The following is a 27118-nucleotide window of genomic DNA, read 5'->3' as shown; positions in this document are numbered from 1 at the left end:
GTAATGCTTTATAAAATACAGAATATGGCTGCGGGTACTTGGCAATGATTTTTAATTATTTCCGTGCCACGTTGCACACATTTTACTTACCGAGCAAAGCTAAACAATATTGATTTAACCAAAATACCTGTTGAGTTCCCAGGTCATGTTACAACATTTTAGCGCCCCCCCATTTTTGGAAGTTGAAAGATTCAACGCACCGTATGTGGAACGGTCTGTCTATGCCTGGGCTGTCCCCACTTCAGGCTGCAAGGGGGAGCCTGGCTGGATTGCTCCCTGCTCCAAAAAATAAAACCCCTCTGCACAGAAGCCTGGTGTCAGGAGGAACACCCCCCCCCCCCAGAGCTCTTATCTGGCCCTTTCTCCCTCCTCCTCCTCACGGTTCTGCTTTCTTCCCGGCAGGTCGGGCGTTGCTGCGGCTGAATGCGGAGAAGTTGCAGCGCATGGGGATAATCCACGAGTCTCAGCGGCAGGAAGTCCTCCAACAGGTGCTGCAACTGCAGGTGCGCGAGGAAGTCCGCAACCTACAGCTCCTCAGTCAAGGTACTTTGGCTGGGGGGGCGGGATGTCCCCAAATCATTCCCGATTCCCTGCATTTGAGTGGCCTGCTGCGTTGGTCAGCCTAAAGACAAGTAACCTTTGAGGGTTACTTCTTGTTCCTCCCGGCTACGTCTGTCTGTCTTGCCATGGATTCTACTTCTCCGCCTGCAAAGCTGGGACTTGTGGGGTGAAGCTCTGAGATTCGGGGCACTTTCAGACTGTTGCTGGTTTTGGGTGGGATTCAGTTCCGCACTAGCAAATCCACGTTGCATTGTTAAAGCTGAGCCGGGCCTCTTTCACAACAAGCCTCTTTGCCCCCCAAACTGGACTTTTTGCAATAAGGGAACCTGCCGGCAAATTGCACTGGGGAAATGTAGGGTAACGAACAACTGCCAGGCACAACATCGTTTAACCTCCCTGCCAACAAATTAGGATGAATGCTGACTTCATCCGACCTCCCGGCAAGCTTCTGTGCCAACAGATCAGGGTGAATCTTGCCTGGAAGTGACATTTGCATCTCAGCCATCCTTTTAAAGAGTGTTTAAACAGGATGTTGTGGGTGCTTCAATGCACAGCAGTTTGTTGTGGACTTGGGTGCTGCTTATTCCTGCAGTCTTATTGCAAGATCCACATGTCGTAGTATTATATATTTTAAAAAAACCCTTTCCCATAGTTCCCCCTCCCTGCACCTTCCCATTTGCCATTTCCAAAGGTGCTGTAGCGTCTTTTGACTTTTACTTATTGGATTTTCTGCGGAAATAGAAAATCCGTTTTAAGTTGGAAGCTACCGTATTTTTCGCTCCACAAGACACACTTTTTTCCTCCTAAAAAGTAAGGGGAAATGTCTGTGCGTCTTATGGAGCAAATGTGTGGTTGATCGCTGGCTCCCTTTCCAGCCCAGGCCTCCATTGTTGAATGTTCTGCAGACGGAGGCTGTTTGTTTCCCCAGCGACATGTGACTGGCTGATTAGATTATCTGTCAGGAAACTGTAGAAAGGGCTCCCTTTCCTTTCCTAAAGAAGCTGCAGAACTGTGAGTTGAACCCCATAAAAACAGGATTTTTTTACCTTTGCAAAGTAAGCTCAACAACTTTGAGCTGATCCTTAAAAAACCGGGGCTTTTCCCCTTTGCAAAAGAAGCTGCACAACTGTGAGCTGATCCTCAAAAAACTGGGGCTTTCCCCCTTTCCTCCTCTAAAAAACAGGTACGTCTTATGGTCAGGTGCGTCTTATGGAGTGAAAAATACGGTAATAGGGGGTGGGAATTTGATGAGGATGACATCAGATAAGAGTCTGAACAAATTTTGCATGCACCGACCCCTCCATAAGCTGCAACCCACCTGAGAGGGAGGGACCTACAAGGAAGGGTGATTCTGCCCAGGGGGAAAAGTCGCCAGCCAGCCATCTTCCTCTCTTTCACCCCGCATCTCTTCCCTCGATTCTCATTCCATCCTTTGAGTCTGCTCCCCACCTTTGCTCTTCCTTCCCCATCTCACTCCCTCCTGCTAGTCGCCCTCTCTGCTTCCTCCCTTCCTACTTCTTCTCTTCCCCCATTTCGCCAATCTCCTCCATTCCTTTTCTCTTCCTCTTTCCTCCGCGGTTCAGCATCCCCACACCCTCACTCCTTCCCTCCAGATGTTGTCTCCTTATGCTTGTCCTTGGCCAGCATCCTCCCCTCTGCATGTCCTGGCCTTGCTTCAGAGGAGGGGAGCGGGCCAGCCTGGCCTTGTTCCTGCATCATGGATGGGGCATCTTTCCCCTGCAGCCGGGCTTCCCCCCTCCTCCATTGCAGTCACCCAGTTGTCTGGCTCCCAAAGCAAGACTGGACCAGGAGCCTCCAAGATCTGTCTGCTGGAAACCTTCTGAGAACCTTCCAAGTGTCTTCACCCTCTCCCCCTTGACCTCATTTCCAACTTCCAGGTGGGCCCAGGAGTGCTGTCCCCCAGTCTTGCTTGAGGCGTCCCCTTCCCCAATTCACCCGTCGCCACGATTTTCCCCTGTGTCCTCCGCCTCCAATCTCCCTTGACAGCTTTGGTACTTACTCCCTTTTTTCTGTTTCTTTCCTTCCCTCCCAACCCTCCTTTTTCCAGCCTCTTTTGGGAACATCTCCTAACCTCTCCGGCTTGTCCCGGCACGACACTGTGAAGTTGCATCGCTTCTGGGATGTGGATGGCTTGTGTGGACCGCAGGTCTGGACACCTCGATTGCATGCTTGGGAAATTAGGAAGGGACCCGATCCCAGACTGGCTCCAGGGGGGGCGGTATTTGGTGCGCTCGCTCTCCCCACCCACCCCGACACACACCCCTCACTCTTCTCTTTGATTCCTCATTGGTTCCATGCAGAGACCAGCTGCTGTCTGGCTCAGAACTCATGCCACGCCAAACCACCGCCACTAGGACTTGTCAAACTCAGCCTCGTGGGATCCGATCACAGCGCGAAATTGTTTCCTTGACGAAACCAGCGAGGACAGACTTTCTCCCCAGAAGGACACGGAAGACTTCTGAATCCGAGGATTTTGCAAATGCTTCACTCGCTTCATTGTACAGGCGTCTTGGATCTCGTTCAGAGGCTCTCCGTAGCAATCAGGGTGTGTGGGCTGGAGTGGTTCAGAGGCCATCCTCCAAATTCAGAATTCCCAGGTTGAACCCTTGCCTTTGCCACAAGCTCACCAGCCTCTGACCCCCCCCACCCCCCCCACCACCATCTGCAATATGAGGATAAAAATTCTGGTCTACCTTATAGGGCTGCTGGGAGGATAACAACCAGCTGCCCATCGTTTTGAACACTCCTTAACATGCTACGTAAGCACTGTTTATTATTACTACTGCTACATGAGAGTAAAAACAATGGGGGGGGCCTCTGTGTATGGGTGTGTTAATGCAGAACTTTGGTCAGATTTTTAACCTGAATGCACAAATGCCCAAACTTGACTTTTTAAAAATAATACGCTGTTAGGGCAATTCCTGCTGCTAATTGCAGTGGATTCTTCGTCCGACATTCAGACTGTCTCCTCCTTGCTGAGGCTGTGATATATTTGGGGAGGGAGGTTGTGTTGAGAAGCCAAGGCTGGATTGAGAGTGATGACAGCCAATGACTGTACATACTGCCAGACACTGGCCACAGAAGCAGCCTGTCTCTGTCACTGGTCATCTTGGAAATTTTGGAGGGACTGTAGCTCAGTGGTAAAGCCCCTCTTTAGCATGCAAATGGTCTCAAGTTCAGTTCCTGGGGTCTTCGGTTCCAAAGATTTGGGAGCAGTTGTTGGGAGGGACCTTCTGGCCGAGACCCCGGACAGAAACACTGCCCAATACTCAACTTTGCGGACAAATTCTTGGACCTGATAAAAGGCCGCTTCCTAACAACAACCCACATTTCTGGAACAGGAATTTAAATTAAGAGTCGCCCAGTGAAGCTTTATGTATTTTAACAAGGTTTTCTGTAAAAAACAAAACAAAAAAAAACAAAGGAAAGCCAAACAAAACAACATCAACGAGAGTGAGCAAACACACAGGATCCCTGAAAGGTAGTAAATGTTATTATCATTATCAATATTAATTTATTAAATTTGTACATCGCCCTTCATCCAAAAGATTGCAGAGCGGTTCACAGCATAAAAATATAAAATGAGAACACAAAATGCATAATGAAGCAAAAACAAAAATAAACCAATAACCCCCAAACACAGTTAAAAGGCTAGAGAATGTTAATGTCAGAGACTCCCTGGAGAGAGCGTTCCACAAACAGGGAGCCACCACACAAAAGTCCCTGTTTTCGTGTTGCCACGCTCCAGACCTCTTGTGGAGGAGACACACGAAGAAGGGCCTCCGATGATGATTGCAGGGTCTGGGTCGGTTCAAATGGGGAGAGGGGGTCCTTGAGGTATTGCGGTCCTGAGCTGTTTAATAATGACTTGTGAAAGAGGCTTTTGACATTCCCTCTTCCCCACCCCCCAACCCACCCACATCTAATAATGATGCTTGGCATGTGCTGAGTGGTGGTTCGCAAGCAGTGTCACAGTCCTCCTTTCAACAGCTGGGGGGAACTGTGGCTCTTATTTCCCGCAAGCGGGGGGTGGGGCTGGAGAAGGAGGGCATGTCCTCTGAAAAAGGTCAAAGAGTCGTTGGCCCCTCTCCTAGCAGACTGTTGGATGGGAATGACAGGGATGGAAGTGTCACAGAAAGAGAGAGAGAGAGAGAGAGAGAGAGAGAGAGAGAGAGAGAGAGAGGGTGTCACAACGGGAGAAGAAGAGAAAAGGAGATGAGGGGGAGAGAGAAAGAAATAAAGGAAGGAAGGAAGGAAGGAAGGAAGGAAGGAAGGAGGAGGCCCCCAATACTTTTGGCTCTGGTTCCATCTTGTACAGTGGTACCTCTGTTTGCGAACAGGATCCGTTCCGGAGCCCCGTTCGCAACCTGAGAGGAACACAACCCACATCTGTGCGTCTGCACATGCGCAGGTCGCAATTTGCCGCTTCTGCACATGCGCATAACGTCATTTTTGCGCGTCTGCGCATGTGTGAGCGGCGAAACCCAGAAGTAATCCTTTCCGGTACTTCCGGGTTGCCGCAGGACGCAACCTGAAAAGACGTAACCTGAACCAAACGTAACAAGAGGTATGGCTATACTAGCATACACCTCAGAGGTATTTTGCCCTAACTACAAACCTTAGCACCTTCTGTATTTCTGTGCACAGCCTCTATGCCCTCTCAAAGTTAAAAAAAAAGGTCTGCACCAAAACACTTGTGATTAGAAAGTGCTGCCCGAGCTCACTTGATTCGCAGTGCGTATCCTCCAGCACTGCTGCACTCACTGTGAAAACCCTAGAGATCAGGTCACCGCTGGATACTTGAAGGCCTTCCTCGAGCTAAATAGCAAGGGCCATTTCTGACACTTCTCCTTTCAGAAACCACACCTGTTCTGCCAGCCCATCCTTCGCCCAACATGGCAGGTAGTTAGAAAGGGCCAAAAGAAAGCCCCAAACTTCTGAGCTGGAGAAGATGCCTTATACGGAGCCAGGCCGTTGGCCATCATAGAATTGTAGAGTCGGAAGGGACTATCAGGTGTCGTCTGATCCCTTGCAATGCAGGAATCTCAACAACCCGTGTCAACATCATCCACTCTGGCAGCTCTGCAGTATCCCTCGTGGGGACTCTGTCTTCGAGGTCTTACTAAACACTCCCCTCTCCTGACGGGCAGCTGACCCACTTTTGGGAAACTAGGTAGATTCCCCTTGGTGGTTGAGGTGAGAGTTTTTCCCATGGGGGAAAATCTGTAGCCGTATAGATTTGGGTCCATGACCTTTGGGTCCATTTCGGTAACTGGGCTGAGTTACTCTCCCCACTTTCTGCACAGACCCACCTGAATGCTCTCCTGCCCTTCGCTTGCCTCCAGTGCAGCAGACCATGCTTTCTAAAGACTCTCTCCCCTGCCCCAGATAAAATGCACAGCTCAGAATGCGCCCAGAGCACTCGTGAAAATCGATTTAGCTTACATCAAAAGGCAATGCTTTTGCAATCATTGCGCTGCCCTTGGCAGATTCCTCTGCTTCTGAGGGTGCCCCCAATCCTTCAATTCTCCTCCTCTGCACAGTCTATTAAAATTAATAGCGGTGCTGTTATCTGCAGGGTGCGCCCCACTGCCAAGGTCATAAGTCAGCCCATTAAAACCCAGCGCATGTTATTGCTCCCTTGACAATGAATTATTATTGGCGTTTGAAATTTGGGACCGTGCCGTGCGATCACAGGGACTAGTAGCGCAGAAGGCACAAGACTGCTTGGCTTAATGGACTAGCCGCCGATGATGTCATAGCCGGTGCCATTGGCCATGTGGTCTGGGGCTGATGGGAGTTGGAGTCCAGTGACCTCTGGAGGGACACAGGTTCCCATCTCCTGTGGGACCTCACAGAGGCAGATTTAGGGCAGGAAAAATAGCTCCACTGCGCTGGGCGCTGAGCCCAGGGGGTGCCGAAACTATGAGCAGAATGGAAGGCGAGAGGCGAATTTTGGCCTTGCATCGTTGAAATTTGAAAGACCAAAGTCTGCCCCTGGTCTACCTTTTCTCTGCCTAGGAGTGCTCCCAAAACCACCAATAAGTTCGGTCGTACAAGCCACTGCAAAGGGTGTTCTTCCCGGCCTCCGTCACCCACCTCCCGCCCAGCTCTTCCTGACCACCCAGCTGTGAAACAATGCTTTTGATTAGTTCCCCGGCAGTCCTCCCCGAGGCGAGCTCATCCCCGCGACAGGCTGGGCAATAAGGTCCCTTATCAAATGTCCAAAGTAATTTCCCTAAGCCGTCTCTCCTCACCCTCTAAATGGGCAGCTCTGCCTTGGCAGTCAGACAGAGCCTCTGGGGGAAACCTGGCCATCTTTGCCCTCCAGCCCGGCTGCTCAGACCCATTCTGCAGAAATTACCGTATTTTTTGCTCTATAAGACTCCCTTTTTCCCTCCTAAAAAGTAAGGGGAAATGTTGTGTGCGTCCTATGGAGCGAATGCAGGCTGCGCAGCTATCCCAGAAGCCAGAACAGCAAGAGGGATCGCTGCTTTCACTGCGCAGCGATCCCTCTTGCTGTTCTGGCTTCTGAGATTCAGAATATTGTTTTTCTTGTTTTCCTCCTCCAAAAACTAGGTGCGTCTTGTGGTCTGGTGCGTCTTATAGAGCGAAAAATATGGTAGATTGGGGACAACGGCATTGTACTCGAAGATCCAAATTCCTGTTACACCAGATATAAAAGCTCCTCGGTTTTGCATTGTGTGAGGAAGGCCCTTTGCTCTGGGCAGGTCTGAACGCTGGTTCGGCCGCTCATTTATATCTTATACCGCTAAATGTATTAAAAATACTGTCCAATGTAGCCCATTTGCGTCAGGGCCTGCCTTTGACTTAGAACCATAGAATTGGAAGGGATCACCAGGGTTCCTCAAGTCCAGCCCCCCCTGCAAGGCAGGAATCTTTTGCCCAATGTGGGGTTCGAACCCACAACCTTGAGATTAAGACTCTCAAGAGTCAGGTCCATAATCCATAATCTGTCTGGTTTAGGGCTGCCAGTATGGTGTAGTGGTTAAGAGCGGTGGACTCGTAATCTGGTGAACTGGGTTCGATACCCTGCTCCCCCACTTGCAGCTGCTGGGTGACCTTGGGCCAGTCACACTTCTCTGAAGTCTCTCAGCCCCACTCACCTCACAGAGTGTTTGTTGTGGGGGAGGAAGGGAAAGGAGAATGTTAGCCACTTTGAGACTCCTTCAGGTAGTGATAAAGCGGGATATCAAATCCAAACTCCTCCTCTTCTTCTTCTTCTTTGCTCCCTGGGAGCTGTTATCCACCAGGGCAAACACACCCCATAAGCTCAGCCACCCTGTCTCATTTTGCATCCCCAGCCTGGCAGACACGGCCCCTCAAGAAAAATGAAATAAGGCATATTGAGCACCTAGCCCACTCAGAAGCTTTATTTGTACACTTGTGCCCCTCTCAAAGGAGCTTGAGGTGGTGTGCATGGTTCTGACCTCTCCTGTTGCATCCACACAAGAACCCTGTGAGGTAGGTCAGGCTGAGAGGCAGCAACTGGCCCAAGGTCACCCAGGAAGAGCCTTGGTCTCCCGGGTCCCACTCTGACACATGTCACCATCATACTATGTCGGCTTCCGCAGGCCGGTAGCTACTCTGGGTTCTTTTAACCTGGAGACTCCTGGGCTTGAGTCTGGACTTCCTTAGGTGCAAAGCATGTGATCTACCACTGGCCGGAGACCCTGGAGTGATGAGCAGAGAAGAACCAGAAGGAGATACAATTGTCAGTTGCCCATGCCATTAGAAATGAGGTCACTGTTGAGCCACAGGAAATTGAGAGGATAAAATGTGGCTGTTTTTCCAGTGTTTTCCTAAGAGCAAAATGCCTGTTGCTGTGACACGCACAGTCTTTGGCAACCTGGTGCCCTCCAGATGTCTCAAACTACAACTCCCATCATGGAAGTTGTAGTCCCAGGCATCTGGAAGGCGCTGCCAGCTTGGCGAAGACTTGGCCACGGGCTGGCGTTTGTAGCGCAAGGATCATTTGGAGCATCGCATTTTTATGTCATCCTCTCAAGTGCAGCGCTGTTACTTTTTTTCCATAGGAGTGAATGGCGTCCATTGGAGACGGTCTAGGCAAACACTCCAGCCTGTGGTCACCTGAACTGTTGCAAACTGAGCTTCTGCTGTCAGCATTGCTCAGCAGAGCTCCAGGGCTGGGAACCTCCACGCCCGGGGGTCTAACCATATAGAATGCCAGGTGTGGGGCAGGTAAAAACATGGCGTCGCCAAATGGAGCTTGGCTGGGCCCCCCAATCAGCTGATTGGAGAGGCCTCCCAAGCCCTAACTGCTAGGCAAGATGGTGCTTTGAAAGGGGCTCCTGTTTGCTGCCTATGGAGTAGCTCCTTTCAATGCTCTCTGTTGCCAGTGTTATGAAGGGGCTTCTGAAGAACCCTGTGGGTGGGTGGGGGTCACTTGTGACTTCAGGTGATTGGCAGGTGGGTGGCTCCACTCGCCTGCCAAACATGGCCCAGGAGACGTGGTGGAGATAACAATTATCTAGCCCATCGGCCAGATCCAGCCCCCAACCCGGGCATAGCTGCCACCTGGGTTGGGTTTCAAAGCTACACTTCAATCATAGAGTTGGAAGGGACCCCTGACGTTCATCTAGTCCACCCCCCCTGCCATGCATGAATTGATTGATTCAGATCCAGCCCTCTGGAACAGCAGAAACTAAACTTGCTCTGTCTTCCACCTGGAGTGTTTCAGAAACAGCCTTTGTTGTAGATTCTCCAGCCCACAGGCCTCCTGCCAAGTTTTCAGATATCACCCAGTTCCCTTTTGCCACATAAAGGTAAAGGTAAAGGGACCCCTGACCATTAGGTCCAGTCGTGGCCGACTCTGGGGTTGTGGCACTCATCTCGTTTTATTGGGCAAGGGAGCCGGTGTACAGCTTCTGGGTCATGTGGCCAGCATGACTAAGCCACTTCTGGTGAACCAGAGCAGCGCACAGAAATACCGTTTACCTTCCAGCCAGAGCGGTACCTATTTATCTACTTGCACTTTGACGTGCTTTCAAACTGCTAGGTAGGCAGGAGCTGGGACTGAGCAACGGGAGCTCACCCCGTCGCGGGGATTCGAACCGCCGACCTTCTGATCGGCAAGTCCTAGGCTCTGTGGTTTAACCCACAGCGCCACCCGTGCCACATACCCTCCTCTTAATAGCAAACCCACTTTCCTCGTTCCAGTCCTTCTGTAGCCCAAGAGGCTCCCTATGCAAGAAGGAGCTACCAGGTGGGTTGATAGAAGCCCCCGAGTTTGCAGAACAACAAGAAAACCCTAAGCATCAGGGAGGGGGAACTTTAAGGGGGGGAAATGCACCCAAAAACCACCCTAAGAAGGACAGGATGGAATGGAGTAGCCTTATTAAGGGCATGGCTGGCTGAACAAGAGCACTCTACCCTGCAATATTTTGTTGCAGGCCTCAGCCTTTTCAAAGGGCTCATCTGGGCTGCAGTTGTGCACACAGTGGGTACCTGGCAGCTGGCTGCATCCCTCCTGTCTCTGGGGGCCTGGGCCCCCCGGACAGATAGCAATCATTAATTACTCCGCTGGGTGGATTTGCCTTACGCCAAGGAGACATTTTGGGGGGCATTTGCACCCCTGAAACCGTGGGGTGGGTTACTGACTCAACGAAACATCACCGAGCAGGTCTCAAATATTTGTGAAACCGCACGCGTCCCCCTGCAAGTCTACCCACATTTTTGTTCCCATTGATCCCATGACTGGTGATAACGCAGGACATCATGCAATAAAGTGGGTGGTGTGTGTGTGCGTGTGTGTGTGTGTGTGTGTTTCTTGAATGTATTTATTGTGTCTCAGAGAATTCGATTCCAGTGAGGTACCCCTGGGCTCATCTGCGCTGCATACGTAAACTGGTTTAATCACCAGGAAACCCTGGGGGTTATAAGTGGGGGCTGGGAATCGCTTAGCACCCTAGACCTGACTTTCGGTCATCTGCATGGCTGCTTTGTGCTGCAGTGGAGAGTTTTTGGGTGGGGGGGCAAAGCGGCAGCAAGGGCAGCATGGTGCACACTCACTGGCGGAGCCAAGCCGGTATATCTGCCGTCGCATTTGCACCTTGCCAGTATCGCCTCTCCTGCTCGCCTTTCCCCCTACGCAGCAGTGGGGGTCGGGTGAGTACTACCACTCGCTCTCCTCCTGTACGCTACTGAGCCTTGCCAAACTACAACTCCCGGGGTTTTTTTGTTTTGTTTTATTTAAGAGACTCCACGGCACTTAATGAAATGAGCCAACATAGGTTTGTAGTGCAAATCAAGCCACTGAGTTGACCTTTCTCTACTGTATGTGATTTTGTGTATATTTCCAATGCCATGCTGGGGGAAGGAAGGGGAAGCATCTGTGTCTACTTTTCGTTTGTTTGTTTCTGGGGGCGGGGGGCGGGAAATGGGGGGATGAAGGTGAATAGAACAACAGCTTTTTTGTTTTATTTGGTTGGTTTTTGTACTCGACACAAATATCAAAATTAAAAGAAACTGTTCTTTAAAATTAAAAGAAGAAAAAGAAGCCTCGGTTGGTTATTTATTTCTTCCTGCCTGGTACTCGTGCCGTTGCAACCTCAGGTCTTGACTACAGCAATGTGGTTTCTGCAGGGCTGCCCTTGATGGCTGGGTTGAAATCTTTGCTGGTGAAGTCAAGTGTGGCACCTGACAGCCGCAGGTAGATACCAGGACCCACTGGTGTGATTACATCTTTCCCTTGCCCCCTGAAGCAGGTAGCTGGTCCCGGAAGCTTCCTTATTTTAGTTACACCATTAGTATATAGTTCCCAATTAACAGTGTCTTCTGGGCAGTTGATGCACACACAAAAGCCTTAAGAACAATTGTTAACCGCTCTAGAGATAAAACAGAATAAAACAAACCACAGCACAAAGCCAGCAAGTGCAAAAACCTTCATGAGCGCACCTGATCAACAATCTGAAAATGCTTGGGGACAGGTAAGTAAGCAGGTGAGCGCTGAAAAAGGTAGCCTGGCCACAAAGCCATTTAAAGGTGAAACCTGCCCCTTTGAGTTGGGCCTGGAAACAGACCAGAAGCTCATGCAGATGGTTCAAGTGATCTACTCAGCATATTCTCTGACTCTCAGGTATAATTCCTCAAAGGAGAGAGGTTCCCCTCCCCAGAATATATTCACACATTTTGTTTTGCCCACTACCATCTCTCGGATGTGCATGTTTTGGGGGAAAATGTAAAAACCTGCCCAGCCTGTTTACCCAAAGAAATGGGGTCAGTGGGGACTGCTTGACCCTTTCCCTCCAGCCAACTTTCTGCTCAACAGCAGCCCCTTCTGGCAACTGCTTTTCCACCCAAGACAGGCGCCCCTCCCCCCCCCAACTGGTCCATTGGTGGAAAAGCAGCTGGGGAAGGACAGTCATGAGCTCTTCCTACTTGATCTCCCTCTGCTCATATAGGAACCTCTCCTCTAGGGCTGCTGCTATATGTCCGGGTTTTGCAAAATGGCATCTCGGCGGATTTTTTTATTGAATTGAATATGGCAAATGGCTTAATTCTTTAAAGAAATGCCAAGAAAAGCCCAAAAATGAGATGCTCCCTCAAAAAAAGCTCAAAAACTTTGATCCCAGCATACTGTGCTGGAGTGTAAACAGACATGTGACGTGCAACAATCTCATGCCTGTTCCTTAAGGTGGAATGGAAATGTCAGCACCCCCCAAAAAAAGCTCAGAAACATTGTCCAGATATTCACTTTTGGGAATATGGCAATCTTACCTTCCACCCTTGACTGCTTTTCATTTACGGTCAAACCTTGGTTTCACCGTCTATTGATCCCTGTGCCACCACTTTATTTCTCGCTGCCGCCACCCAGGCCCTACCTGGTACAATACTGAGTCCAGTCAGGGTTAAATTAGAACATAAACTTCTGTTTATTTATTGCAGTTTAACAAGCGTGTGGTTTCATAAACAGTATCGGTCAATTACAATCGTGGGGTTCCTATCCAGACCTATAACTTCCGCTACCTGCTCTCACTCACTAAACCACCTCTCAGATATTTACTTGTTTTCCTAGCCCCTAACTGTTCCTGACTCAGCTTATTTCACTACACTAACTCAACCTCCCCACAGACTCTATCCCAATTCACTCCCACTCCAACCAACCACCCAACTCCCAACGAACTCCCCTTTCACCCCTCCCAGAGCTGGTTTTATAGTCCCTCTGACTCCACCCCCTGGGTTCTGATTGGGTAACCTGTTTAACTATTTCACCTCCAGCACTCTCATATGTTAACGTCACACTCAGTTCCCAAACGGCTCTGTTTTGGAACATTTCGGCTCCCGGATGCTGAAAACCCGGAAGTAGATGCTCCAGTTTTTTAACGTTTTTCAGAAGCCGAACACCCAACGTTCGGCTTCCGCTTGAGTGCAGGAAGCTCTTGCAGCCAATCAGAAGCCGTGCCTCGGTTGTTGAACATTTCGGAAGCTGAACGGGCTTCTGGAATGGATTACGTTTGACAACCGAGGTTTGACTGTATTTATTTTTAAACAAGGAGGTCAGGAGACTGGTGGACGTGTCACCACTGCAACACCCAGTTTGGCTGCTCGGACTGCCCCCTCACGCTCTCTGGAGAGATAAAAGTGGCAAGAGTCTCGTTGGTGGGAGTGACTTGCGTTTTATGGAACTGCCCATCGTTCATCCTCAGCGGCCTGGATGCAGTCAGCAGGGAGAGCATGCAATTGCTTCCCTTCCCATGATAGAATTGCGTGGCGCAGGACGCATGAGACAAATGTTTGCGCCTCCCCAGGGAGTAACTAAAGCGCAACCCACAGTCCTAAAAGTGTTCTTTCGGCGCGTCACAGAAACAATGGGCTCCTAATGCAGTAGGATGTTTTATGGGAGCAGAGCTCTGTCTCGTTCGCCTCTTCCGTTCCTGCTACCTGGGAGAAGATAGAAGCAGCTGGCCATAGTGAGAGGCCATGGAGGAGATATGCAGCAAATGGATAGCTGTTTAGGACGCTTGGTTTTGACCGGGGGGGGGGGCGAGAGAGCTTGGGAGACTGTTCTCTATCTCCTCCCCCAGCCTATGGGCTTCAGGTTGCATGGGAGTGTGACTCAAGAGCACCCATATTTCTAGCTGACATGGTTTCTATGCACTAAGAACATAATTCATTTTATTGCACTTGTGGCAGCGAAGGCTCCAACAACCACTGGGAGAACTGGTGTGGTGCATGGAAGCTTCACAAACATTCCAGTTTCAAAGCTAACATAATAATAATAATAATAATAATAATAATAATAATACGAAAGGAGAATGGCAGATGAAATTAATGGACTATGCAGAACTGGACAAAATGACAGGAAGGATTTGAAACCTGCGGGGCCAGAGATTTATAGAAGATTGGAAGAAGTATATGAATTATTTGAAGAGCAACTGTAATCAACAAATTACGCTAATAGGACTACAAGAAGTTTTGTAAAGAGAAATATACGAAGCGTTACAAAGTAGAAAAAGATAGAGATATTGGTTATGAGTTTGAAATGTAACAGGGAAAATAATAAATGCATACTAAGAGATTTTATTGGAAAATTTTCAGACAGGACTGATGGAAGTCAAAAAAAATTGAATAAGATGTAAAAGTATGTTTAATCACTGTTGAAATGGTATGTTAAAAACCTAATAAAAATTTATATATTATTATTAATAATAATAATAATAATAAATGTTCCCAGTCCAATTTCTGAGAGGGAAAGAAAACGTGTCGGTTTGGCTGGAATTAAAAGTTCACAAGTTCTTGGGATAAATCAAAGTTTGCCTTTTGGTGATGTCTTGTTTAAATCTTCAGTGCAAGTTGCTAGATGCGTGTCATCGTTTAGGTCTCAGTTGCCTTCCCAGGGGGTTGGACTAGATGACCCTTGAGGTCGTCGTCCCTTCCAACGCTATAATTCTATGATTGTATCACATGTGCATTGGGCCCCTTGAGTGGTGCATCTCGTAGCCTCTGTGCATCTACACCACGGCATAATTCAACGTGCAGCTTTTCAATTCACACCCTGTACCTGCTGCGGTATATATTGAACCGCTGTGATAATGTCATAGGAATTTCTTTTCGCTCGTCTAGTGTATCTTCTGTTAAAACAAAACAAAGCATTATTTTTGACCTTTAAATCGGTGGAAGATAGGGGACTCAAGCATGAATGACAGCCTTTAGAAATCTTTAATAACGGCAGGGGGGTAGAGAAGAGAGGGGCAGCGATCCTTGGAGAATTGAGTTCTCAGCTTCTCCCTGTTTCTGTTTGTGACTGTGGGGCATGGTGGCAGCACTAAGGGGTCTTCCTAAGGCTAAAGAATGGGGAGCAACGTTGGTGATGGGTTGATTGAAAGGATCGCGGAGAATTAAAGGGGTGGCAGACAGAGAAAGGTGAAGAAAAGAGGAGGCAAGGTAGAAGCAGCAGAAAGCGCTAAACCAGACATCGGTCCTAGATGATGATGACGATAATGATGATAATAATAATAATAATAATAATAATAATAATAATAATTTATTATTTGTACCCCACCCATCTGGCTGGGTTTCCCCAGTCACTCTGGGCGGCTTCCAACAAAGATAAAAAATATATTGAAATGTCACACATTAAAAACTTCCCTGAACAGGGCTGCCTTCAGATGTCTTCTGAATGTCAGGTAGTTGTTTATCGCTTTGACATCTGATGGGAGGGCGTTCCACAGGGCGGGCGCCACTACCAAGAAGGCCCTCTGCCTGGTTCCCTGTAGCTTTGCTTCTCACAATGAGGGAACCGCCAGAAGGCCCTCGGCGCTGGACCTCAGTGTCCAGGTAGAACGATGGGGGTGGAGACGCTCCTTCAGGTATACTGGGCCTTTGAGGCTGTTTAGGGCTTCCAAGGTCAGCACCAACACTTTGAATTGTGCTCAGAAACGTACTGGGAACCAATGTAGGTCTTTCAAGACTGGTGTTATGTGGTCTCAGCAGCCGCCCCCAGTCACTGTCTAGCTGCCGCATTCTGGATTAGTTGTAGTTTCTGGGTCACCTTCAAAGATAGCCCCACGTGAAGCGCATTGCAGTAGTCCAAGCTGGAGATAACCAGAGCATGCACCACTCTGGCGAGACAGTCCGCAGGCGGGTAGGGTCTCTGCCTGCATACCAGATGGAGCTGGTAGATAGCTGCCCTGGACACAGAATTGACCTGCACCTCCATGGACAGCTGTGAGTCCAAAATGACCCCCAGGCTGCACACCTGGTCCTTCAGGGGCACAGTTACCCCATTGAGGACCAGGGAGCCCTCCACACCAGCCCGCCCCCTGTCCCCCAAGAACAGTACTTCTGTCTTGCCAGGATTCAACCTCAATCCATTAGCCGCCATCCATCCTCCAAGTGCCTGCTGATCTAGGCCTTGGCTAGAGACAGGACGACCAGAGAGCCAAAGCTTCATTGGGGCATCGCAGTGCAAAATGGCCCATCAGATCTGGGATCGTGATGATATCACCAAGCATCAACATAGCCAGTTCAGAGCAAGGGCAATGTTTCCTGTGTCACACGGCCCTCACTCTGTATAGGCGGGAATGAAGCTGAGTCTATAAGTTCTATTGGAGCTTCTGTGCCTTCATGGGTTGAATAGCAGGCAAACGTTGCCTGTTATGGCTTCTATCACTGCAGTGTTTTGACCCGGCAACCCTAAGCAGGAGGGGCTTACAAAGCCCAAAAAGCAGTGGGGGGGGTGAACTTCACACATTGATTTGAACCAAGCAGGTGATTCCGTAGCCACAGGCTTCAAATCCCTTTCAAATCGCCTGCTGCCGTATTTCAGTTTGTTCCAGCCTCAAAGACCCATCCTTTGCCCAGATGGGAAGGAAATCTTATGCTTCCTTTTGCAGAAAACAGTTTCGGCTTCACTGAAAGGGGAAAGGGATAATAAGGGAGTGGGGCAAAAGGCCGCTGAAACAGCCCACCAAGGACTGTGAAATATGAATTTCATTTCTGCTGCCTTTTGACCTTCTTCCAAAATGCACCCACCACCGTCTCCAGAGCCCCAGATGGCAACGGCACAGCCTGGGATTGTTTGAATTAGTTGGCTTCGTAGATTTCATAGATAAAATTCAGCTTCTCCCTGCGAAGCAGCAAAGCTCTTAGTCCACACTCTCTCTTTCATTTTCAAGTGTGTGGCTGTGGGATGTCTTGGGGTTTTGCTTGTTTTTTTAATCTTCATTTTTGCGTTACGAAAGGACAAGCATATAAAGCAGGGTAGGCAACCTAAGGCCCAAGGGCCACAAGCGGCCCATGGGGGTCATTTAACCGGCCCCCAAACTGAGCCACCTGCTTGGCGGGTCCCCATACACTGCGCTAAACCAGCACAGTGCAGTGCAGTGCAGGGACTCACTTCCGTAGCGCCGAAAATTGCGCCTGCGCAGATGCTCCCACACACAATCTGGCCCACAGAGAGATCTCCACTGGAGTAAACCAGCCCAGGCGAGGTAAACCTTGCCGACCCCTGATATAAAGCATGCAAGATAAAGTCCCATCTCCCCACTCACCCCCAAATATCCCACGTGTACAATTCAGTTCCCAAAAAGAAAAAGGTATGAAATATACTGGGAGTTGGGTGTGGATTTCATGCTCTTTATTCAGCTTGTGGTAGTGAGGAATGGAAGTTCCCCCAAAATGTCTGCTTTATATACATTATTTACACAATGAGAAAGCATGGTATATGTTTATTCAGTTCATTAAAGACAGTAGAAGCACAATCCCACCAGCCACACATGGTCTTCTCTGGTTAAAGTAAGACGAGACAACAACAACAACAACCAACAATCACAACTATCCAAACTCCAACAAATGAACTTTGCTCTTAATTACCTTGTTATGTACTGAGCTGAATAGGATCCAAAATGCAGCAGTCTGATTGGTCCTAGAACAACAGGATTCAGAATGCAGCAGTCTGATTGGTCCGCAGGAGCCATCCAATCCAACTCCAGGTAGAAGTGAATCCGTAACTTGATTGGCCTACAGGAGAATTAGCCAATCACGTGGGGCCCATTGTGTAAATAATGTATATAAAGCAGACATTTTGGGGGAACTTCCATTCCTCACTACCACAAGCTGAATAAAGAGCATGAATTCAGCAGTCTGATTGGTCCGCAGGAGCCATCCAATCCAACTCCAGGTAGAAGTGAATCCGTAACTTGATTGGCCTACAGGAGAATTAGCCAATCACGTGGGGCCCAGAATAACTTTGGCTCTCATGGGATTTTTTTGAGTTTTGCATTTAAGATTAACAGTCCGCTCTGCAGCCGAAGCCTGAGTTGGGGAACAGGGCTGCTGTTTAGCGTGGCACCTTATGCACCACCCCAAAAGTAGAAAGACATCACAAAGGAGGCAGGTTTAATCGCATTACATGGGCGTAGTGGGGGATGGAAAACCCTCCCGAGTAGTGAGAGTCCTGTCTCTGCAAGGCTCCCTTGATCCCAGGGCCGGTCCAAGACATTTTGCCACCTGAGGCAAATCACAAAATGGCACTCCCCACCAGCACTAGGGAAGAAGGGTGAGTAAAGATCTAAATCAGGAACAAGAGGAGAATAAAGCTCTACATCAGGATTTGCTGCCCCTGTGGATCTTGCCGCCTGAGGCTGTCACCTAACTAACCTTGTCTCATGGGTGGGCCGGCCCTGGCTGAGCTTTGCCCGGCACCTACACTGCCCTTTGGGCATCAGGCAAAGACCATTTGGTTTCTCTAGGGCTTAGAAAAGAAATTAAACCTTAAGTGGATTGCAAATCCATGCTATTTTTTATCTGCTGTTTTTCAGTTTTTACTCTGTGATATTTCTCTCGCATTTTCTTGTGTTTTTCTTGTATATAAATCACAACAATAAATCCTTTTTGAAGGGTGCCATAAAAAATGTATTAAGCTTCAAACTCTACACTGTTTCCAGGGTTTTAGGTATGAGGTCTTGCAGAACAAGGCCTGGGGTTTGTGATCTGAGACATGAAACACACGTACAACACTTCTGAACCATAGCCACTGTTTGCCTAGGAAGGAGAACCTCTGGCCCTCCAGATATTACTGGACTTCAGCTCCCGTCAGCCCCAGCAGTATGGTCAATGGTTAGAGATGACAGGAGTTGCGATGAAACAACACCTGGAGGCCTACAGACTCCCGATATCAGAACTACATCTTCTGTAACAAGGTGTTTTCAAGCTGGCAACCGTTCAACGTGATGGGAATCCAGTTTTGGGGATCCTCTTCACGAGAGGAACCCTGGTTTGGTGCACCCATTGAAGTCATTAGAAAGGTACAGATTTGATAGCTGTGATGGCTATGTTCTGCTTCTGCAGTTGGACAGCAGTGCTTCAGAATCCCAGTTGCTGGGAACTGGAGAAGGCTCCTGTGTTCGAATCCTGCTTGCGGATTTCTCACAGGCGTCTGGTTGGTCCCTGTGCTGGTCCCAGGGGGTTACCGTGCGGCGTGGTCCGAGTCCAATCCGAGGTCAAGGGTGTGGTATGGAGGCTGTCCGTCAAGGCTGAAGCGGGGTCCAAGGCAAGGAGTGCAACCTGGGACTGGGCTGGCTGGCTTTTATCTGCCCCGAGGCATAGGGCGGTCTTGGTCCACAGGTGACTCGGCTCTCCTGACCTGGAGGCAAGCACTCCTCCTGCGAGAACGTAGTTCCCTCCACCTCTCTGCCCTGAGCCTCTGCAGCTCAGGAGAGGCTGGAGGGTTACTGGACCCAGAGTCAACCTCACCTTCCCCTGACAGGGCTGGGAGAGGAGCACCTGCAGGCAATGAGTCCTCGATCACCTCTGGAGCCAGAGCAGATTCAGCTGGTGTCTGCTCCTGAGGATCCGGCACAGGTGAGGGCCCTTCAGGTTCAAGCCCCTGCCCCGGCTCAGCTGGTCCTGGAGGCAGGGATTCCTGTGCAGGCTGGGATGCCTCAGGTTCAGCCTCTGAATCCGATTCCCAGGCCATCACAGTCCCTGTGTGAAGCGGATGCTGGACCAGTTGGGCCATTGCCCTGATCCAGCAAGCGCTTCTCATGTTCTTATGATGCTGGTACTCACCAGGTTTCAAGGATGCACACTTAGACATTTGGAGATCAAACGAGGACAAGGGCAAACAGCCGGTTGTGTTCCACCATCTCAGATCCCAAGGACTCGGACTCAAATGCACGTCCCACTTGGTAATAAAGGAGAACCGTAAATACGGGACTTTAGCATGTGGAGGAGGTCTTTGCAGCAATTATAGCCCCTTCGAAAACGCTTGCCAGAAGGGAAGGAGGTGCTCACAGCTTCGGGGATGATTAGAGTGAAGAACAGGTCAGGTCAGTGCGACGCACGGAGCCGGAAAATTGTACCATGCGGTGGAAGTGAAGCAGCTTGTTTCTGATAACAGAACGGAGTCTCAGGTGAGTCAGCAGCGAGGGAGAGAATCTAGAGAGCTGATAAGAGCAGGTGGTGGATGTGATTGACAGCTGAGAGTGCCTGCAAAGGTCAATGCAAATATGTAGCATCTGTGCGCGAACGCCTAGGCGTGTTCCCCATAACGCCGATGCCAAATGAGGACAGAGCAGGGTGTTTAGGAAGCAGGGCTAAGCCGACACTCTGCACGGCTTCTGAGTCTTATATAAAGTGGGTGCGTTGACTGTTGAACTGCATTGAGGTCCCATCAAAGTGATGGCTGTTGGCATCCGTCCGTCTCGGGAGACAATGGAGGAGTGCGCTTTTGGGGGTGAAGTCAAGTGGTTGGAAGGTTGCATCGCCTAACGGGGCAGTACAGACAGAAGCAGGAGAGGCATGTTTTCTTGCAGCTGGGCACTGCCAGATTTAAAGGTAAAGGTAAAGGGACCCCTGACCGTTAGGTCCAGTCGCGGACGACTCTGGGGTTGCAGTGCTCATCTCGCTTTATTGGCCGAGGGAGCCGGCGTACAGCTTCCGGGTCATGTGGCCAGCATGACTAAGCCGCTTCCGGCGAACCAGAGCAGCGCACGGAAACGCCGTTTACCTTCCCGCTGGAGTGGTACCTATTTATCTACTTGCACTTTGACGTGCTTTCGAACTGCTAGGTTGGCAGGAGCAGGGACCGAGCAACGGGAGCTCACCCTGTCGCGGGGATTTGAACTGTCAACCTTCTGATCAGCAAGCCCTGGGCTCTGTGGTTTAGACCACAGCGCCACCCGTGTCCTTTAGTACCAGATTTACGTCTAAGCTAAACAAGCTATAGATTAGGGCCCCACTCTCTTGCTCCCCCCATAAAAAAAAATTCAAAGGGGGAAAAACTGGATGTGCATTTCCAAAATATAAGATAAAAAGAAATAAAATAAAACCTACATACAACAACAGTGTTTGTGTGTTGTGTAGGCTCCTATGATGTAAGCCTGCTAGCCTGCTCCCTAAAAGATCTCTGGTTTGCTCATTTCTATATATAGGGTGCCTACATTCTGCATGGACTGGTTGCACGGCAACATGTGCAAATGGCTTTAGATATCTATTAGGTCCATAAATAACCACACAGCATATATTCAATACAAAAAACAGCAACAATTTGTTGTTGACAAAGGACAGCTGGACATATAAAAGGCCCCATTACCTTCAGTAGCTTAGGGCCTCATCAAACCTAAATCCGGCCCTGCAGCTGAGGCAGAGGAAAGCACCCAGCTGTCAAAGGCTCGAGTCAGGTGCACGTCAGCAGCAAGAAATAATAAATCTCCCAAGGCCAGTGGAATTAAAAACTTATTCAAGGAGGTCTTGCCTCAATGACGCTATTATGAGGACTGAAAGTCTTGGCCTTCTTCTATCTGACAGACCTTCAAGTATTTGTTGTTGTTGTTGTTCGTGACCCCATGGACCAGAGCACGCCAGGCACTCCTGTCTTCCACTGCCTCCTGCAGTTTGGTCAAACTCATGCTGGTAGCTTCGAGAACACTGTCCAACCATCTCGTCCTCTGTCGTCCCCTTCTCCTTGTGCCCTCCATCTTTCCCAACATCAGGGTCTTTCCCAGGGAGTCTTCTCTTCTCATGTGGTGGCCAAAGTATTGGAGCCTCAGCTTCAGGATCTGTCCTTCCAGTGAGCACTCAGGGCTGATTTCCTTCAGAATGGATAGGTTTGGTCTTCTTGCAGTCCATGGGACTCTCAAGAGTCTCCTCCTCAAGTATTTTGAGAGTGCCAAATATGCCAGTCCCCACACAGCCTTCTCTTCTCTAGGCCAGTGTTTCCCAAAATTGGGTCTCCAGCTGTTTTTGGACTACAACTCCCATCATCCCTGACCACTAGTCCTGCTAGCTAGGGATGATGGGAGTTGTAGTCCGAAAACAGCCGGAGACCCAAGTTTGGGGAACTCTTCCTAAGCTAAGCTCTGCTTCTTCAAACTTTCCTCACAGGACTTGTTTTCCATTCCACCTGACTTCTTTGTTGCCCCTCTACAAACCAGTTCTGGCTGGTCTCTAAAATATGACACTTCAAGCTGAACACAGGACCTTGGTTCTCATCCAGTGGGTTCTTCTGAGAATAAGAAGCTACCAAATGTGATGAAAATCGCCTGCACTTTCGTTAAGCGGTCACTGTGAATGTTCAGGATAGACATTGTTTTTGTCAAAGCTTTTTTAAATTCAGCCAGCAATCCTTGGCTGAACAATAAAGAAAGCAGAGAGTTGTTTCATCCAAACTTTACTGTTTTCAGTTTTGGATTACGTATTTTTTGGGGGGAGGCAGTCCTGTGTATTTCTGCACAAGGAAGATAAAGACAAATGCTGTCGTGAACAAGCTGTCAATTATCCAAAGATTTATTCATTTAGATTACAGCTCCTCCTGTGTCTCAGGCTCAGGAATGGATAATTGGACCTGTCAACCAATTAAAATTTGTGAAGATTAGCCAATAAATCAATTACGTCAAAAACTGTTCAGTGAGTGGGAAAGGTAACCCTGGCAAGAGATTAGAAGACACTAATTATGTTCAGAATCTGTCCTTGATTCGCCTCCCAACCACATTGCAACTTTTCACACTGGGTCATTTGGGCCCAATTCACGTATTACTTTTTAAATGTTTACTTAAAACGTAACATATGAATGCAACAAACACCATGCAGTGCACATTCATTGGGGAGGTGAACTCTTGGCTGCAATTCTCTATTGCAGGGGTAGCCAATGTCACCACATCTTCCAGAAGTTTTCAACTACAACTCCCAGCATCCTTGGCAACTGTCGCTGGGGCTGATGGAAGTTGTAGCTGAAATCATCCTGGAGGGCACCAGATTGGCTACCCCTGCCTCAACAGCAGACCAGGTTTCTTTCTGTGTGAAATAGCCTCATGAGTTCATTCAGAGATAATGGCTCGACAGAATGGTAACAGCGGTGAGTAAAGAGACCCTCAATAACCTGGGTTTTTATTTATTTAACTTCATATTGGTTTTGATGGTATAAAGCTGTGGTTCTCAAACTTTTTTCCTCTGGGGCACCTTCGGGGGGGGGGGAGTTTTTCTCCTTGTTTGCTGTAACTCTTGAAACTCTGCGAGTAAAGTAGCCACTTGTTTGCGAAGCCAAGTCTCTGTGATTTATTCTAGCCTAAGTATTTTTGTGGAGAACATTTGTTTAAAGGCGGATGAGGGCAGATGTCAATCTAAACAACTTGTAATGTGCTCAGAGCAATCGCCTTTGTGCTAATCCTACTACAAGAGAGTAAGAATCGCTCTCCAGCAGATCCAAAGTCAGGCCATAGTCCAGGGTCCATGATTGTTAAGAGTGCTATGGTAGCTTGGACCAGGCACTATCACTCTGCCTGAGCCTACCTCACAGGTCTGTTGTATGGATAAAAGGCGATGGGATAATGTAACCCCGCCCCCAAAGCTCCAAGGAACAAGGGTGGGATAAAAAAAATTATTTGTGTGCTTGTTTGCTTGTTTGCTTATTGCCGCATTTATGTCCCACCATCTTTTCTAAGGAGCTGAAGGTAGGGTACATGGTTCACCCCTCCTCATTTAATCCCCGCAACAACCCTGTGAGATGGGTTAGGCCAGGCATAGGCAAACTCCGGCCCTCCAGATGTTTGGGACTACAATTGCCATCATCCCTAGCTAACAGGACCAGTGGTCAGGGATGATGGGAATTGTAGTCTGAAAACATCTGGAGGGCCGAGGCTGAGGAAGCTCTAACCACTATGCCACGCTGGTTCTCGTGGCTACATACTCTGACCTCCCAAACTAACCACAGCTGCTGGTTGTGAAGGAGTATTATGGATTACTTACTCATAAGGACTCCCATGTCTGGTACCAGGTCAAGATGGTATTACAAGGTGACACACTCTGTGAGGGTGGGACCAGACCACCCTTGTCAGAGAGCGCTATTTCTTGCAGAAGCCCGTCACCCCTTCAGGACAGGAGGTTTGTGTGATAACACAGACATGCTTGCAGTGTTTACTTCTATAACATTACATCCAGCCGTGTAGCTCCCAGCAGCAGCTTTTGGGGCAGCTTATGGGGGATTAAAGCGTAGAAGCAAATCAATGTTAAAAAAAATTGTTATGTACTGAGTTGAATAGGATTCAAAATGCAGCAGTCTGATTGGTCCTAGAACAATAGGATTCAGAATGCAGCAGTCTGATTGGTCCTAGAACAATAGGCTCCAGAATGCAGCAGTCTGATTGGTCCACAGGAGCCACCCATTCCAGTTCCAGGTGGAAGTGAATCCACAACCTGATTGGCCTACAGGAGAATCCCGGAATTAGCCAATCACGTGGGGCCCATTGTGTAAATAATGTACATAAAGCAGACATTCTGGGGGAACTTCCATTCCTCCTCACCACTATGAGCTGAATAAAGAGCATGAAATCCACTCTCGACTCCGAGTATATTTCACAATTAAAACGCCCTAACCATTGCACACCAGCATGATCCGGGGCAGCAATAAGCTCAGCAAGGATTTCATGCAGCAAAGCTCTGTTGAAACATGGAAGTCTGAAACAGCCTCTGAAAAGAAGTCCGTCAGCAGACCACCCGTGTCTCCTTAAAGGAGGGACTCTGCAGGGAAGGGTTCCTGCACACATGCAATGACAGCAAAGGCCCCTGAGGCATGCCACAGGAAGAAGACACTGGCCCAGCTACCCCACACTATGGGGGCAACCTCCCTCTGCTCCCCACGCTAAGACACAGAGCTGCTTTTGAAATCAACGTAAATATGCAAGCCCAGATCTCCAAAATCTCGGCTAGATTGGTCTTGAGAATATCCAGCGATCCATGTTTCCCACCTCCATATGTGTGTTTGGTGCTGAACTCCCCGAAAAAGAAGAGGATTTGAAACCTGTGGGATCAGAGATTCTCAGAGGACTGGAGTAAATATATGAATTATTTGAAAAGCAATTGTAATCAGCAGATTACTCTAGTAGGATTGCAAAAAGGACGATGCGAAATATTGCAGAGAAAACTATGGTAAGAATTATTACTGATGGAGAATTAAACGTAATGCTGAAAATAATGAAATGCAGATTAAGTGATAAAGACTGGAAAATCTTCAGATGCAGTTGATGGAAGTCCAAAACATTGTTATAAAATAAGAAAGTATGTTATATGATTTTTGGGAATTATTTGTAAAAATCAATACAAATATTTTTTTAGAAAAAGAAAAAGAAGAGGAAGAGGGGTGAGGACCCACTGGAAACCAGAGTAAACAGTAATTTGTAAATGCCTTGAGTGGGGCTACTTCTGGGGAAACAACTGCAGGATCATAAAGGCTGTAGTTCAGGGGCAGAGCATCTATTCTGTATGCAAAAATAATCCCACATTCAATTACTGGCACCTACAGATAGGGCCTGTTGTCTTTGTCCATGGAGTTTTCTTGGCAGGGATACTGGAGTGGCTTGCCGGTTCCTACTCCGGGTAGGAGAGAGATTTTATGGCAGTGAGAGATTTTACTTTCTTGGGCTCCATGATCACTGCAGAGGGTGACAGCAGCCACGAAATTAAAAGACGCCTGCTTCTTGGGAGAAAAGCAATGACAAACCTAGACAGCATCTTAAAATTCAGAGACATCACCTTGCCAACAAAGGTCCGTATAGTTAAAGCTATGGTTTTCCCAGTAGTGATGTACGGAAGTGAGAGCTGGACCATAAAGAAGGCTGATCGCCAAAGAATTGATGCTTTTGAATTATGGTGCTGGAGGAGACTCTTGAGAGTCCCATGGACTGCAAGAAGATCAAACCTCTCCATTCTGAAGAAAATCAGCCCTGAGTGCTCACTGGAAGGACAAATCCTGAAGCTGAGGCTCCAAGACTTTGGCCACCTCATGAGAAGAGAAGACTCCCTGGAAAAGACCCTGATGTTGGGAAAGATGGGGGGCACAAAGAGAAGGGGACACAGAGGACGAGATAGTTGGATAGTGTTCTCGAAGCTACCAGCATGAGTTTGACCAAACTGCAGGAGGCAGTGGAAGACAGGAGTGCCTGGCGTGCTCTGGTCCATGGGGTCACCAAGAGTCGGACACGACTAAACGACTAAACAACAACAACAACAACAACAACAACAGATAGTGCAGGGGAGACCGGCAGCCAGCAGACACGGTTACCCCTCTGGGAATTTCTTCCTTGTCAGGTTGCCTCCAGATTATCCGTATTTTGTGGGAGGGACTCAATCACATAATGTGCGTGTTTGACTAGATGGCCTTTTATTTTCTCCCTCTTCCATGCTTACATTAGGGCGAGGGAAGCGATGGGAACGGCTCTGATGCCATCTAGAGGGCCTTTGGTTTTCCCAAGCCCTTTCGAGTTGTTTTTCGTTCGCAGCCTGGATTTCCTCACGCACAGATGTTTTAGAGGGCCCAAAACAGTAACAGGCTGGTGCCACACACCTGACAGCGTTCGAGGTGGGAAAAGAGGGTAGCAGGAATCTATTTTGAGAGAGAGAGAGAAGGAAAGCTCTTTGTGGGACAGTTCAGAGTTCAGTGAGCTCGCAATTGTCAGGCAGGGTTCAATTACATGCCAGGTGGAATTCAAACCCAAATTTAGGGTTGCACATTTAAAGTTGAGTTGGTGCTTTTGTGGAACAAGCCCATCACCCCAGGGCCGGATTTAGGTTTGATGAGGCCCTAAACTACTGAAAGTAATGGGGCCCTTTATATGTCCAGCTGTCCTTTGTCAACAATAGGTATCTAAAGCCATTTGCACATAACAAAATCTGTATTTTATCAAAGTCATTGTTGAACTGAAGTACAATTAAGAAGAAGTATATTAATAAAACAGTAAAGGGACCCCTGACCATTAGGTCCTGTCATGGCCGACTGGTTTAACCCACAGCGCCACCCGCGTCCATTTAAGTATATTAATAGTGAAATGCAATTAAGAAGTATATTAATAGTGAAATGCAATTAAGAAGAAGTATGGTATATTAATAGTGAAATGCAATTAAGAAGAAGTATATTAATAGTGAAATAATTATCAAGCTCTAACTTTTGGGAGGGGGGGCCCAAGAGAGTGGGGCCCTAAGCTGTATATCTTGTTTAGCTTATACGTAAATCCAGCACTGGGACGCGGGTGGCTCAGGATCATTGCAGAGAGTTGGACTC

At 48.5% G+C, this 27118-nt stretch overlaps 1 protein-coding gene and 1 long non-coding RNA gene across 3 annotated transcripts in view; both read left to right on the top strand.

The window, feature by feature from the left end:
• Nucleotides 1–4552, top strand: part of SAMD10 (sterile alpha motif domain containing 10) — a 64051-nt gene extending 59499 nt beyond the window's left edge. The window contains exons 4-5 of one of the 2 annotated variants that reach the window (XM_081011597.1): nucleotides 403–543; nucleotides 2883–4552. In XM_081011597.1, the coding sequence (XP_080867723.1) occupies nucleotides 403–543; nucleotides 2883–2992 (251 nt within the window). In that variant the 3' untranslated portion in view covers nucleotides 2993–4552. The other variant, XM_081011598.1, reaches the window with a different exon arrangement.
• Nucleotides 4553–7029: 2477 nt separating this feature from the next.
• LOC308480247 lies at nucleotides 7030–10454 on the top strand. Its single transcript, XR_013987946.1, has 2 exons — nucleotides 7030–8018; nucleotides 8115–10454. It is a non-coding gene; the product is annotated as an uncharacterized lncRNA (long non-coding RNA).
• Nucleotides 10455–27118: the final 16664 nt, after the last annotated feature.

The sequence above is a fragment of the Podarcis pityusensis genome, assembly GCF_964106645.2.
Source record: "Podarcis pityusensis genome assembly, chromosome: 6".
NCBI classification, from domain to species: Eukaryota; Metazoa; Chordata; class Lepidosauria; order Squamata; family Lacertidae; genus Podarcis; species Podarcis pityusensis.
Note: the sequence above shows the minus strand (reverse complement) of the source record. Positions and strands in the feature narration are given on the sequence as shown.